The sequence below is a fragment of the Dreissena polymorpha genome, chromosome 10, assembly GCF_020536995.1.
Source record: "Dreissena polymorpha isolate Duluth1 chromosome 10, UMN_Dpol_1.0, whole genome shotgun sequence".
Lineage (NCBI taxonomy): Eukaryota > Metazoa > Mollusca > Bivalvia > Myida > Dreissenidae > Dreissena > Dreissena polymorpha.
Genome location: NC_068364.1, coordinates 39,199,929 through 39,214,468, shown reverse-complemented (window position 1 = coordinate 39,214,468; position 14,540 = coordinate 39,199,929). Strand labels below are relative to the sequence as shown.

At 35.9% G+C, this 14,540-nt stretch overlaps 3 protein-coding genes across 8 annotated transcripts in view; 1 reads left to right on the top strand and 2 right to left on the bottom strand.

The window, feature by feature from the left end:
* LOC127847683 (uncharacterized) overlaps positions 1 to 8,600 on the bottom strand; it is a 70,842-nt gene extending 62,242 nt beyond the window's left edge. The window contains exons 1-4 of one of the 3 annotated variants that reach the window (XM_052379751.1): positions 8,427 to 8,600; positions 5,850 to 5,998; positions 5,201 to 5,289; positions 3,255 to 3,685 (exon numbers count right to left, since the gene is read on the bottom strand). In XM_052379751.1, the coding sequence (XP_052235711.1) occupies positions 3,463 to 3,685; positions 5,201 to 5,289; positions 5,850 to 5,998; positions 8,427 to 8,556 (591 nt within the window). In that variant the 5' untranslated portion in view covers positions 8,557 to 8,600 and the 3' untranslated portion in view covers positions 3,255 to 3,462. Of the gene's footprint in view, positions 1 to 3,254; positions 3,686 to 5,200; positions 5,290 to 5,849; positions 5,999 to 8,426 lie in introns of those variants that run through there. The other 2 variants (XM_052379752.1, XM_052379753.1) reach the window with 2 other exon arrangements.
* LOC127847680 (uncharacterized) overlaps positions 1 to 14,540 on the bottom strand; it is a 391,129-nt gene that overhangs the window by 62,645 nt on the left and 313,944 nt on the right. The window contains exon 6 of one of the 4 annotated variants that reach the window (XR_008034115.1): positions 2,809 to 2,992. The exons of the other annotated variants lie outside the window; for them this stretch is intronic. The gene's annotated coding sequence lies outside the window, so the exon portion shown is untranslated. Of the gene's footprint in view, positions 1 to 2,808; positions 2,993 to 14,540 lie in introns of those variants that run through there. 4 annotated transcript variants of the gene reach the window in all.
* LOC127849058 (dynein axonemal heavy chain 7-like) overlaps positions 8,823 to 14,540 on the top strand; it is a 73,829-nt gene continuing 68,111 nt past the window's right edge. Inside the window, 2 exon segments of the mRNA XM_052381781.1 lie at positions 8,823 to 8,981; positions 11,098 to 11,287. Of these exon segments, the coding sequence (XP_052237741.1) occupies positions 8,967 to 8,981; positions 11,098 to 11,287 (205 nt within the window). The 5' untranslated portion in view covers positions 8,823 to 8,966.

The following is a 14,540-nucleotide window of genomic DNA, read 5'->3' as shown; positions in this document are numbered from 1 at the left end:
ATACGGTCCGACACTGCACCAAGTGAATTTATGATTCACACTTATTTAGTTATGGTTGTTTAAAACAATAATTATTGAAGACATAACAATTTTATAAAAACGTTATCAAATGTCTTTTACACAAAACTCAACATTATATATTGACCCTGTGTTTGTTAATCATGCAATTATTATGTTGCTTAAAAAAGTTCAATTCAATTTCACATTTACCTTGTATTTATCTAGGGGTGGAAAGTGGCATGGGTTACCAAAATCAGAAATTGAATTTTCACATTTACATTAAGTTGAATATTGCATAGCGGAAAAAACTACTTTGTGCATAAGAAACACTCTTTTTTGTATTGAAGTACAAAATTTGCAATAAGTAGTATAACTCATACATACATTTATATATTACAATTGCTGCTTTCTTATTTTAAATGAATTGCCAGACCCGTTTGACTTGTTCATATTGTCAAAAATCTTAAACAAGCTACGCATAAACAAAACACTTAGATAAGCATTAATTTATATATATCAAAGTAGGCAAAATTTATAATTAAAAATGACTGAATGTGTGATGTATATTGTTTGTGTGGCAGTGTTTTCGCCAAGTTTAAAATGGAAAGTTTTAATCACCAATTAACTGTAAATGTTTACTACTGTAAGATTTTATTTGATTATTACTTACATCTGACACCAATCTGTTTATTCTATATCCAAGTCTTACATGTGACAGCGTATGATATGGTCAATTCAAATTACTTGTAGTATTTGGTGAAACACTGTCTTTAAATTTAATAAAAATATTTTATAAATGGAGAATGATTTTGTTTTCATAACACTACAACATTTTTATGCCCCCTTTCGAAGAAGAGGGGTTATATTGTTTTGCTCATGTAGGTCTGTTGGTCGGTCGGTCAGTCCGTCCGTCGGTCCACCAAATGGTTTCCGGATGATAACTCAAGAACGCTTCGGCCTGGGATCAGGAAACTTCATAGGTACATTGATCATGACTGGCAGATGTTCCTATTGATTTTCAGGTCACTAGATCAAAGGTCAAGGTCACATTGACTCGAAATAGTAAAATTATTTCCGGATGATAACTCAAGAACGCTTAAGCCTGGGATCAGGAAAGTTCATAGGGACATTGGTCATGACTGACAAATTACGCCTATTAATTTTCAGATCACTAGGTCAAAGGTCAAGGTCACAATGACTTGAAACAGTAAAATGGTTTCCGTATGATAACTCACAAATGCTTAGGGTTAGGATCAGGAAAGTTCATGGGGATATTGCTCATGACGACAGACTACTATTGATGTTCAGGTCAAAGTTCAAGGTCACAGTGACCAGAAGCAGTAAAATGTTTTCCGGATGATAACTCAAGAATGCTAAGCCTAGGATCATGAAACTTCATTGAAGTATTGGTCATGTCTGTCAAACGATCCCTATTGATTTTTAGGTGACTAGGTCAAAGGGCAAGGTCACAGTGATCTGAAACAGTAAAATCGTTTCTCATACACATATTTTTATAACTTCTCTTTGTAACTTATAGCTTCCATTATACATAATTGATAAACATATGTACACTTATGACATGTCTTTATTTAATATCTCAAAAAAATCTCTTTCTGAGAAACTGCATGTGCGTAAAGTTTTCGCTTTATTATCCCCCGCCAGAGGCGAAGGGATATTGTTTTGGCGTTGTCCGTCCGTCCGTCTGTCCGTCCGTGCGTGCGTCCGGCACTTTTGTGTCCGGAGCAATATCTTGGAAGTGCTTTGGGGGATTTTATTGAAACTTGGTATGAGTATATATATGCATAAGAGGATGATGCACGCCAAATGGCATTGTACACCATCTGTTAAAAACAGAGTTATGGCCCTTTGTATCTTGAAAAAAATGCTTTTTACTATAGGCACTTTTGTGTCCGGAGCCATATCTTGGAAGTGCTTTGGCGGATTTCATTGAAACTTGGTATGAGTATATATATGCATAAGAGGATGATGCACGCCAAATGGCATTGTATACCATCTGTTAAAAACAGAGTTATGGCCCTTTGTATCTTGAAAAAATGCTTTTTACTTTAGGCACTTTTGTGTCTGGAGCCATATCTTGGAAGTGCTTTTGCCGATTTCATTGAAACTTGGTATGAGTATATATGCCAGAGGCAGAGGTATATTGTTTTGGCGTTGTCCGGCTGTCTGTCCGTCACTTTTGTGTCAGGAGCCATATCTTGGAAGTGCTTTTGCGTATTTCATTGAAACTTCGTATGAGTATATATATGCAGAAGAGGTGTACACCATCTGAACATAACAGAGTTATGGCCCTTTGTATCTTCAAAAAAATGCTTTTTTTAGTGTCAAATATAACACTTTTGTGTCCAGAAGCATATTGGCGGGGACATCAATTCAACGAATTTGCTTATTGTAATTTTCTTTTAAAGGGAGTCTCTTCTAAACGAAAATACATTTCACGTGGTAAGTGTTGTCTCTGGTCAGCCTGTGCAGACATGCACAAACCTTCTCCCCCCCCCCCACCAGTTTTCCCAGAATAAAGCTCATATTAACAAGAGAGTATTATTAGACAGCATGTTCAATGACAGTGTGTTCGTTGTACATAGAGAATACTAGGATAGCGTTGAATAGAGAGAAGTTTATGTTGCCAGGCTTAGAACCCCGAGAGCACGAGCCTTGGCAAGCCGAGCAACATAAACTTCTCTCTATTCAACGCTAATCCTAGTATTTTATTTCTCCCATCACATTTTTACTAAACAAGAAAAATAACAAACAAACGTGGCAAAAAAAAAACAAACAAAAAACACAAGGAACGATTGTTTGTTTATTAATGACGTCATTTGTCTGTGCACGCCACAGGTTTATTCAACAACGTGGGATAGAGGCTAGTCTAAAACATGGGTTGTTATACGGGTTATATGGGTTGTCAATTGCGCAGTGAAGATGGGATAAAATACATGTGTAATTGTATTTGAAAGGCGTTAATGTGTTTAACCTTTTAAATACAATTGTATTCTATATATTAAAGGTGTCTCATGTTGCTTTTGTAAAAACAATTACTAAAAATATAACTTGTAGTTCATAACATACAAGTCACAAGGCAGGTTATAAACATAAACAATGATGCCCAAGCAAGTAAAACTCACGGCCTTTTCGTTCAAAAGTCGAGCTTAAAAAAAATAGGAACAAATATTGTCACAAAGTGTTTTGTAAATACCTTAACAATTTATTAACTTATAATGCCCATCGGATTTCAAAAATGCCAAAATAGAAAAAAATAATTTTCTAGTAAAGTAAAATGTCAAATCGGTCGCCATACTACTATTACACAATTGGTTGTGTACACTGTCCATGTAAAACACGCACCAACTTATTGAATTAAAATTTGGGTAGTGCAAACATGCGCCTTATTAAAGACATGATTTAGTACGGTAATGAAAATTATTCACATCAATCTATCACTCATCAACTTTTTGGGTTCAACTTTGGTTCGTCAAATGCTGATTTCGAACTCGAGTCAAGTACTGGGGTTGATGAAATAATCGAGTTCATTTCCTGCTTTTCACTGAGTTCAGCTCTCTGGAACACCAAGTCTGGGTCTTCCCTGCATTCGGGGTGCTGGAATATAGTCCACTGTTGAAGGCTACCTTCCACATCGGTCTGCAGATCGAGTCGGTCCACCCGCCATCTGGAGAAATATGTATGAGACTCGCGCTGAGAAAATAGGTCTTAATGCATATGTGTATGTGTCGCCCCAGATTTGCCTTTGCAGTCAGCACAAACTAATAAGGGAAGACACTCTAAGCTTTTATTGTATTTTTGGTTTAAAGAAAACGAGAAAGTCTAGAGAATTGGATTGCAAGTCCAGAGCTCGACCAAGTTTATCAGGTTCTCCATTTGGAGTTCTGAAGTGAAAAGATAAAACTACAAGGGCTTTGATATGCTTTATAACCAAGTATCAGAACAATTTCAGAACAATGATTTCAATTATAACATTTGGTAACACATATTTTCGCAATCAAAAAAGAGAGCTTAATTTGATTTTTGCACTGCGGACCGGTATTTCTTTTAAGGTTGTTCATTAGGTAAGTTCAACAGGAATAATTGAGTTTTCTTCAGAGATAGATCAGTAAGTATGGTGTCTACATCTGACAAGTATATGCAGAAGTAATGGTAACTACATTTAAGCCAGCCTTTATAAAACCAAGAATCAGAGCAGGCCCCAAAGAAAATGTACCCATGCAGGGTAGGGTGCTCACAAAAGTATGCAAGTATCTGGTTATTGTTCTCCAACCCTCTATTACATGATGCTAGTTAGGGCAAGCAGGGCTTAATGCATGTGCATAGTGTTGTCCCAGATTAGCCTATGCAGTCTGCACAGGCTAATCAGGGACAACAATTACGCTTTTATGGTATTTTTCCTTTAAAGAATGGCTCTTCTTAGTAAAAAATCCAGTTGAGGCGGAAAGTGTCATGCCTGATTAGCCTGTACAGTCCCCACAGGCTAATCTGGGATGACACTTGCACTACATGTATTAACCTTTTCCCACTCAGCGCCAAAGTAGCGATGGCTATGCGCAAACTGCATAAAACCAGAACAGCCTGCAAGTAACTCGAAGTCTGTTAAGGTTTTATGCTGTTTGCTTCTCATTAGTATCTAAGGGTTGAAAATGAAGCCTTTAAAACTTGAATATAGTAAGCAAAGTCTTTAAAACAATACTTATTTAAGGGTTGAAGGGTTAAATCACATTGTCCCAGAGTGAGGCTTAAATGTTGTTGTTTTTTTGTCATGCCAGCGATCTTTTCCATCTTTATAAAGTACCGGTAAACGGCACTTTCCCAATTACGAAAAAACTACAAATTTCACAATTGCTGTCCAAAAAATCCCAATTTAAGGTAAAAAAAAAAAAAAAAAAATTTTTTTTTTTTTTGGAAAATGCAACATTTTGTTTGTTTCCCTATGCAGCTCTATGGTTTGAACCTTGGTAAATATAATATTGACAGCTTGAAAATACTTAGTTATCAATTTTAAAGTATTTGGGAGCATAAAATCAAATACACCAATTTCCCAATTTGAGGGTTTCACGACTCGATTTTTCCCAATTTTCAGGCTTTCACGACTCAATTTTTCCCAATTGGACCTTTACGGGTACTTTTCCGAATTGGACAAAAAAATCACTGCACGCTATGCGCTCAAACTCACTGTTGTTTGCCAGTATCCGTGTTGTCGTGCAGGGAACACCAACTGTAGACCGAGGCTGGCTTCACGGCACCTTGCACTGGCAGATAAATCTGAAAAGATAAACCTGAACATGTGTCCATGTCTAGACATAACTGTGTAATTACGTTTTCTCTTGGGTTATCATGTTTTATTGGCTTAATTCACACTACATTGATATTGTCTTTCATTGTATACCCAACGATTATCAGATTGAAATACCTTTTTTGGTCTAAAATACAGAAGACCAGGGCTCGTATTCACAAACCCATTTTAAGACTTAAGAATAAAGAAAAGCCTGTGAACCAAGAAAAATACGTTCAGTGTTTGACTACATCCAGACACCCAGTGTCGTTTATGTCCTTAACAGAATAAATGAGACATAGACATTTAATGTCAAGGTTGACTAAAAACTAACACAATTTTTGAATATCCAAATTAAAGAATATTTATTATTCTCAGATGTCTACGAATTGGTTGGCAATCACAAGCCATGATCGAAATTCTATTTCTGCTGTAAACTGATGGAGAAACTGGACTTTTCCATTAATGTAAACTTCATAATGACCTCATGATAGCATGTAAATATTCGAAGCGTTCAATAAATAGGTTTAAAGTAAACAAAACTAGATACCCTGATTTGTTTGTCTGTGCGCCTGTGGAAGGGGTTACTAGCTTGAAAGCCTCTCAATTTCACTGGAACGCCTAGAACGTCGTTCAGGTTAGGGTAACCTTGCAGCATGCGCATCGACTCCAGAGTGTACTCTGTATTCTTGTTATGATCTGAAATGCACAAGAAATACCGGTGTAGCGGTCCATTTTTTCCCCCGGCCAGTTTTTCCCCGGGGAAAATTTGGCCTAGGCCATTTTTTCCCCGGGGAAAGATTGGCCTAGGCCGTTTTTTCCCCCGGGGAAAAAATGGCCCAGTCCAATCTTTCCCCCCCTTGGCCAAATTTTCCCCCCCTACTTAAAGCATTAATTGCAACATGACTCTCTGCCATTTTTTTTCCCCTCGGCAAATCTTTCCCCCCCTCCCTTATTAAGAATTTATTGCAAAATGACTTCAATTTTTTCAATGCGTCTGTTATATTTGACACTCAAAAAAGCATTATTTCAAGATACAAAGGGACATAACTCCGTTATTAACAGATGAGGTACAATGCCATTTGGCTAGCATCATCCCCTTATCCATGTATATATATACTCATACCAAGTTTCAATGAAATCCGCCAAAGCACTTCCAAGATATGGCTCCGGACGGACAGAAAGATGGACAGACAACGCCAAAACAATATCCCTCCGCCTATCGCGGGAGATAATAAAAGATAAGGGGGTGGAGGCAGTTTTACCAACTCTCAATCAAATTCTGTTGTTAAAACTACTTTTACATGGTAGGGGGGAAAAAAATGGCCAGGGGGGAAATACTGGCCGAAAAGTGAAGAATAAATGTAAAAGATAAGTAAAATAAAAGATAAGAGTGGGAATGCATTGCAACTCTCAATCAAATTCTATTGTTAAAACTTTTACAAGGTAGGGGGGGAAAAACTGGCCAGGGGGGAAAAACAGGCCAAAATGTGTAGACAGAAAGATATATTAAATGAAAATTAAGGGGGGAAGATTTTGACTAGGGGGGGAAGAATTGGCCTAGGCAACTTTTTCCCCGGAGAAAAAATGGGCTAGTCCATTTTTTCCCCGGGGAAAAATTGGCCAGGGGGGAAGAAATGGCCTGTTACACCGGTAAGTCTGGCTCTGGGAAAACTTGTCTTAATGCATGTGCTTAACGTGTCCTCTCAGATTAGCCTAAGCTGTCAGCACAGCCTTATCAGGGAATAACTTTCCACCAAAACTGGATTTTTGCGAAAAAGATACTTTTTTAATCGAAGAAAACAACAAACAAACATAAAAGCGGATAGCTGCCAGGGCTAGTCTGAGCCAACACTTAACGCACATCATTAACCCTTTCCCACTCAGAAGCAAAGTGAAAATGGCTTTTGAAACCAGCATAAACCCAAAACAACTAGCGAGTAACTTGCAGTCTGTTCAGGTTTTATGCTGTTTGCTGCTCATCAGTAACTAAGGGTTGGAAATGAAGCCTTTAAAACTTGAATTTAGTTAAAAAGATATTTAATTAGATTTAACTTTCTATGGGACTACACATGGTAAAGGATTAAGTCCATTTTTTCCAGAGAGCGACCCACATGTTAACCAGTATGTGAATTTTGGTAATTTTGCTTCATAATTTGTACTTTTTGCCATATGTGATCAATTAACCAATGTGTACTTACTGTAAGAAAACCAATGATCTAACATAAAGCGAATAAACAATTGGTACTTAGGGCAAAAATATATGTTAAAAACTTCTGACTTAATTCAATTGTAGGGAAAGAATGGCCATAGAAATTATTTGTGTCTTGTTCTAAGAAAATTGGGCTTAATGCATGTGCGTAAAGTCCGCACAGGCTAATCAGGGACGACACTTTCCGCTTTTCTGGTATTTTTAGTTTCAAGAAAGTCCCTTCTTGCCGAAAATCAAGTTTAATTTCTTAACAGGGGTAGATTCCAATATACCCCCCTTTTACTTCTTAACAGGGGGTATAAACTATGGGATATATTTACACAATTATTTCTACTTTGTAACTGACTAAAAAAGGAATGGGCTAAATTTTGGAAAGACCCATTAATATGTAGATACATAACTTGCACATTAAAAATCCTTTGAATACCACATTCTGTATCAAATGTTATTATCAGTGTCGCTAAGTGGTGAAAAGTGTGCAGCCAGCCCGGGACACCTCACTTACAGGGCAAATGCTCTCCCGACTGACCTAACCAGGCCGCCACACATCTTTCCGCCATCCCGGCTTACGTGACATTAGGATATAGCTCGCATCGGTAGATGAAATGGATTAGCATTTTTTTAACCTAATTATAATATGAGGTTTTCTTTTCCAAAAATATTGGATTTCATTTTCAAAGTGTGAAGATCTGAATCATACCTTTAAAAAGTATTATATACTGTATGTATCCGAATTTATAATATAATACACAGTGCCAGGTGAAATAATCTTTACAAATCTCACAAAAACGAACATTTTTTATTGATAAATAAAAATGAATAGTTTAAGTTTAACTTCAAAAAGTTCAAATGTAAAATGAGACATTAATTTGTGTATTTTTAGCATAAATTTGATGAATCTACATTATTACAAACATTTCTGATATCCATACATCCCCATGACCATCATTGCTCCAGCAGCAGATATTCCCAAGGAAAGTTGAACAAGCTGTTTGTCACTTAGTGTAAATAACTTAACGACCTTTGAATACCATGTTGATGCCATGATTTTGTCTACTTTCAGTTTCAATTAGGAAAAACAGGTGCGCATTTTGACTGGTTGCAATTCTAAACTATATTTAGCAACTATGTATAGGATTATGCTCTAACCTGTCGGAGTAGAATACAATGTTTTTTTATATAAAGCAAATTTTATATCAATTATGCATTATTTAAGTTTTATCATCTGTATTTATTATATATCTTAAATTAAAAGTAATTTTCATTGAGTTCGAAAAATAAAACATTCTCTTAGCAACAGTAGAAGCCAAATCGGCCATTTTGCCGAACCAACTGCTAAACATAAACAACTAGTTGGCAAGAATTGTGTAAATTGCACATTGAAGATTTATGTTTAACAGATAATTAAAAAAAATCCGGTGCATGGTGCTAAGGTTTTAACTAGGATTAACAGAGATGGCTGAAATTCAGGTACATTAATAATTTGATACTCGGCGTTCAATCACAATCGCCATTGTGCAATTTGTGGAATCGGATTTACCTGTCTATTGCTACGTTAAAAAATTATATGCTCTTGTTATCGGTAACAGATGATTTAATGAAGACAATCTTTAAAATTAAACGCCACCCGCGTATAAAATTCTGCTACTTTCATTACTATATTGGTTGATCATTTTCGACATGTTACAGAATGACGTTTGACTAATTTTTTATGTAACTCGCTGAATTTGCACTTCGCTAAATCATAATGAAACTGTGTTAATTGAACATTTTGATGTCAACAGTATGGACAATTTACTTGAGCTAAATAATTAATAAAAATCTCTGCACATAAAAATCTTTCAAGTAAATTGCAGTTATCAATCACATTTGTTTTATTTTATTCAGGTTCTCATGATAAATGTTTTCCCAAATACTTATCATCTTTAACTTACATAACTCGAAGAATACTTTAAATATTATTAATTTGACAATTTAAATTACATATGACACTTGATAAAAAAGGTTTAGCACTTACAAATACTGTATAAACATGTTATCATTGCAACATTTAAAGAGTAGCCATATACACATTTTCAAGAATTTAATTCGTTCTCATGTTCCAAACAATAATTTACATTTCATTCTCGGGCTGAAATGAAGAATCCTGTAAAATTTCAAAACACTAGCATGCAAAATTTTGGTCACATCTATTGCGTATATCTATTAACGTGTTGGCAAATATTTTCTTTGAAAAAGAGAAAGATAATATCAATATGTTGGTCACTTGAATGGTTGGTCCTTAGTCCATATAAACAGACTCCAAGAGCCTTTGATATATTTTTCTTTGGCGGCTCTGGTCCATAATTGCACCCCTATATAAACACAATTTGCGCAGAGATTCCGTGCACACCACTTAACAGACGTCATTCGTTACCAATTAAGGAAAGCGATGAATAAACTTCATAAACACAATACATTTACCTGCATGGTAGTCTACAGGCGTTATCCTTTGCATGCAACTTATAAAACACAATACTAGTTAATTGGATGAAAGAATGATCTATACCACTTAGTCAGAGGTCAACTGGTCACAGAGGAGTTTTTCATTAAATTGGTTTTCACATGATACCTAGAGAAGACTGTGACCCACAATCATCAAAATTGTTTTTCTGGAATCTGGGAGGTAAGGGAGGCACCTTTTGATTTTGAGGTCATCACTTTAAACCTTGAAGTAAGAGAGGCTTGCAACATGAAATCTGTTTCCATGGGATACAAGATAATGTTTTCACCCTTGATCATCCAAATTGGTATGATTGATACTGCGGATGAAAGTGAGATACATTATGGCTTTGCTTTGTGAAAAGGGGATTTAATGCATGTGTTTAAAGTGTTGTTCCAGATAAGCCTGAGCAGTCCCCACAGGCTGATCAGGGAGATACTTTCAGCATTTATTGTTTATTTTGTTTAAAGGAAGACCCTTCTTGACAAAAATCCAGTTTAGGTGGAAAGAGTCGTTCCTGATAAGTCTGTGTGGACTGCACAGGCTAATCTGGGACAACACTTTACGCTCATGCATTTAACCCCTTTTTCACAGAGCTAGGCTCTTATCAACTTTGAGTTCACCCGTTCAAAGGTCAAGGTAACAGGGCCTTGAAAAATGAAACTAATTTTTCAAACAATATTTAGATAAGGAGCATTCATACAAGGAAGACTTGATGTCAGGAGAAATGGTTCCTATTTTCACCATTTCCTCCATAAGAAGTGAAACTGGTTTTTGCAACCAGCAAAAGACCAGAACAGCCTGCGAGTATCTCCCTGTCTGTTCAGGTTTTATGCTGTTTGCTGCTCATCAGTAACTATGGGCTGGAAATGCAGCCTTTAAAACTTGAATTTAGTAAGAAAGGTATTTATTAAATGTAACTTTCTATAAGACTACAAATGTGTCAAAATACATATCTAAGTGGTAAAGGGTTAATATAAATAGATAAAGGGTAAAAGGTTCAGATGCATGCAATATTAAAAAAATCTCTGAACATTTGCACATACTCTTGGATTCAAGTCAGGAGTCATACATATTTTACTGACATCTTTTCTTTTTATTCAGCCTAGTCCAAGAGGTAATGGAGGGAGCAAGGGCAAGGGTACAAATGATCCGATCCGGTTTTTACCGGTGCTCCCATCAAAGCGAACAAAACCCACATGGGAACAGAACCCGCCATCATTTGTGCTGTCTGGGAAAATACCTGAGGATGATGGGAAAGACCATATTGATTTGATTGGGGAGCTGACAGCAAGTAAGTTTCTCTTTTATATATAGGGATTTTTTTTCTTCTGAGAGGATGGCTATTTTTCACAATTTTTAGAAGTTCCCAACTCAAATGTTCACATCTTTCAAAAGTTTGGGCCTACAATTTTTACAATTTAAAAAAGTTTGTGACTTTTTTTCACAAATTGAGGGGCCATTATAAGACAGGAGAAAAAGCCCTGATTTAGCAAATTATATCTTGCAGTGTTTTTTCACTATTTTAGGAATAGGGTCAGGGGCTGGTGAGGTTCTGACAAATACTTAAAATTTTAAAATAAGTATCTGATGTGCACATCCCGAAAATTAATAAAACAAAAAAGTTTCAGTTGTTATAACTTTTCAAGTTTGTTTGTATAACTTTTCCCCTTCAAACTGCTTTTATTGCGACAACTTTTCATTTTTTTGTGTTATTATTTTCCAAGTGTCACCTCACGCCATTCAGGAACTGAAAATCATACAGTGTAGATTTGAATGTCCTGATGTGTACAGGGTTATAGAACCCATTCCAAACAGAGGTATTCTGAATATAAACATGTTATAATGTCATCAGGGTTTTTTTTTAGAAAGAGGGGAAGACGCTGGACGCTGGGTAAAAGGGGAAAATCGAGCGCGAAAGAGACATATTTGGGGAAAAAATAAAAACTGTTCATTTCAATGTCTTTAACTCACCTACAGACTTCAGGGTTTTTTTTAAGAAAAAGAGGCATGTCTCTGGCCTTTTTGTTCTTAAACACATGAACAAGTATGATATTAAAGTCAAAGTCCTAAATAAAGTTGCAGGTGTAGATCTAATAATGGCAAATGTTTTCAACTGGGGCCGGGGAACGATGGTAATATTATGATTTCAATTTCATGATGAATGGGTTGACGATCTAGATCAGCTACAGTATTGGAAGGGAAAGGTGCGGCAGCTGCCGATTGTCTACTTTCACTTTCACAATAATCCAACAGTATTAATCGATGTTGATTACATGTACCTCCGAATCCTGCTGGGTTTCAACGGTTTTTGATGATTCATTCTTAAAAAATGCGTCAACTCAGTTAATATTTTCCGAGTCCGAATGTTTTATTTTGTTCGTGTATGAACGCCAATTGTGAGACTTTTTTGTTTTAACGTTTATATCTTGGCTTTCACATAACCCGGATGAAAATTCGACTGGTTTCCGGTAATTAATTGACGAAACACCCTTCTCGCGCAAGACAGGAATCCAGTAAAATAGTCACATGATTAATACGATTAGTTGCCCGGTTTCCATGACGTTATTTAAGAGCTATATATAGAATCACTGGGATTCCCAGATTTGAGTGTTCGTCGGGAGAGAGAGAGAGAGAGAGATCGTTGTACATAGTACAAATTGGATAAGTGTCGACTTCCCAAAAGAAAAAAAACATTTCTTTGAGGGTAAAATATTATATTTTGGTGAAAAATTATATTTTTGGAGGGGAAATGGTATTTTTAGGGGGAAAATTCTGGTAGGGGAAGACGCCGAATATCGGCGTCCCTTTCTTAGTAAAAAAAAACCCTGGTCATGTACTATGTTGTCATTGTAATTTCTATTATTTCTATTACATTAACCATCTTGAAGCAAGGGTAAATGAAAAAGACCTTTTAAATGTTTATTAAACAAATATTTTTACAATACTGTACATATCTTTTGCATAATTTATCATAAGTATGTAAGCTTTTTTTTTTTTAAAGAAAAACTTACAACACAAACAATGTTCTGCTCTTAGTACTAACTTAGGCTTTAACAAAATATTATTCAGTTGTTTTTCTAAACATTTGTTAATCTCATATTTAAAACATGCATCTTTCTGGATTGTTATCAAACTACGCAGCACCTGACAGCAAGTACATGTACTGCGCATAAAAATTGTCCTGATTAATTTTGGATGCCATCCAAATGTGTTCCTATCTATCTTGAATCAATAGTGTACATGTTAAATCTATGTGAGCAAAGGAAATAAAAAAAAAAATATTTTGATAAGGACCATGTTAATATTTAAATGTTACAAATGTTAAAAAATTAATTTGTTGTATCCTTCAATATAATTTATACTATGGTATTTAATGAAAGTTAAACTATTAATAGTTTGTTTCATTGCTCATTTGTTTGCTTAACTAAAGTATATAATATGAAAATGGAAGGTGTCAACATGAATTCTTTTTATAACACTTTAATAGGTGACTAATACTTTTTATGTCATTTGAGCCATGTCATGCGAAAATGGGTCTTATGCTACATGTGCCCAGGGTAGTCCATGCAATGGTCTTATTATGTTCCCGTAATTTTTTTGGGGGGAGCATATAGTCGCCGCTTCGTCTGTCCGTGCGTGTGTGCGTCCGTCCGTGCAAAATTTTTTGTCCGGGCTATTTCTCAGCAATTAATGACCGGAATTCAATTAAACTATGGGAAGCTTCACTACCAAGAGGAGATGTGCATATTATCAGTCGGTTCTGGTCGGATGATTTTTTCACAGAGTTATGGTCCTTTGAAATTTTCCATTGTACATATAGTGCAATTCTTGTTCGAGCTATTTCTCAGCAACTTACTACGGGAATTCAATGAAACTTTATGGGAAGCTTCACTTCCAACAGGAGATGTGCATCTTATTAGTTGGTTATGGTCGGATGATTTTTCACAGAGTTATGGCCCTTTGAAATTTTCTATAAACTTTTCCCTTTTTTTTTAATCTCGGGCTATTTCTTAGCAATTAATGACCGGAATTCAATTAAACTTTATGGGAAGCTTCACTACCAACAGGAGATGTGCATATTATCAGCCGGTTCTGGTCGGATGATTTGTCACAGAGTTATGGCCCTTTGAAATTTTCCATTGTACATATATAGTGCAATTCTTGTCCGAGCTATTTCTCAGCAACTTATCACAGGAATTCAATGAAACTTTATGGGAAGCTTCACTACCAACAGGAGATGTGCATATTATCAGCCGGTTATGGTAGGATGATTTTTCACAGAGTTATGGCCCTTTGAAATTTTCTATAAACTGTACATATAGTGCAGTTCTTGTCTGGGCTATTTCTCCCCAACTACTGACTGGAATTCAATGAAGCTTTATGGGAAGCTTAACTACCTTGAGGAGATGCGCATGTTATTTGTGGGTTTTGGTTAGATGATTTATTTAAAGAGTTATGGCCCTTTGAAATTTTTAAGTTGCTAAACCATCCATCGTATTATTTTTTCCAAAGTTATGCCCCTTGAAGATGTTTCCTTTTATCTG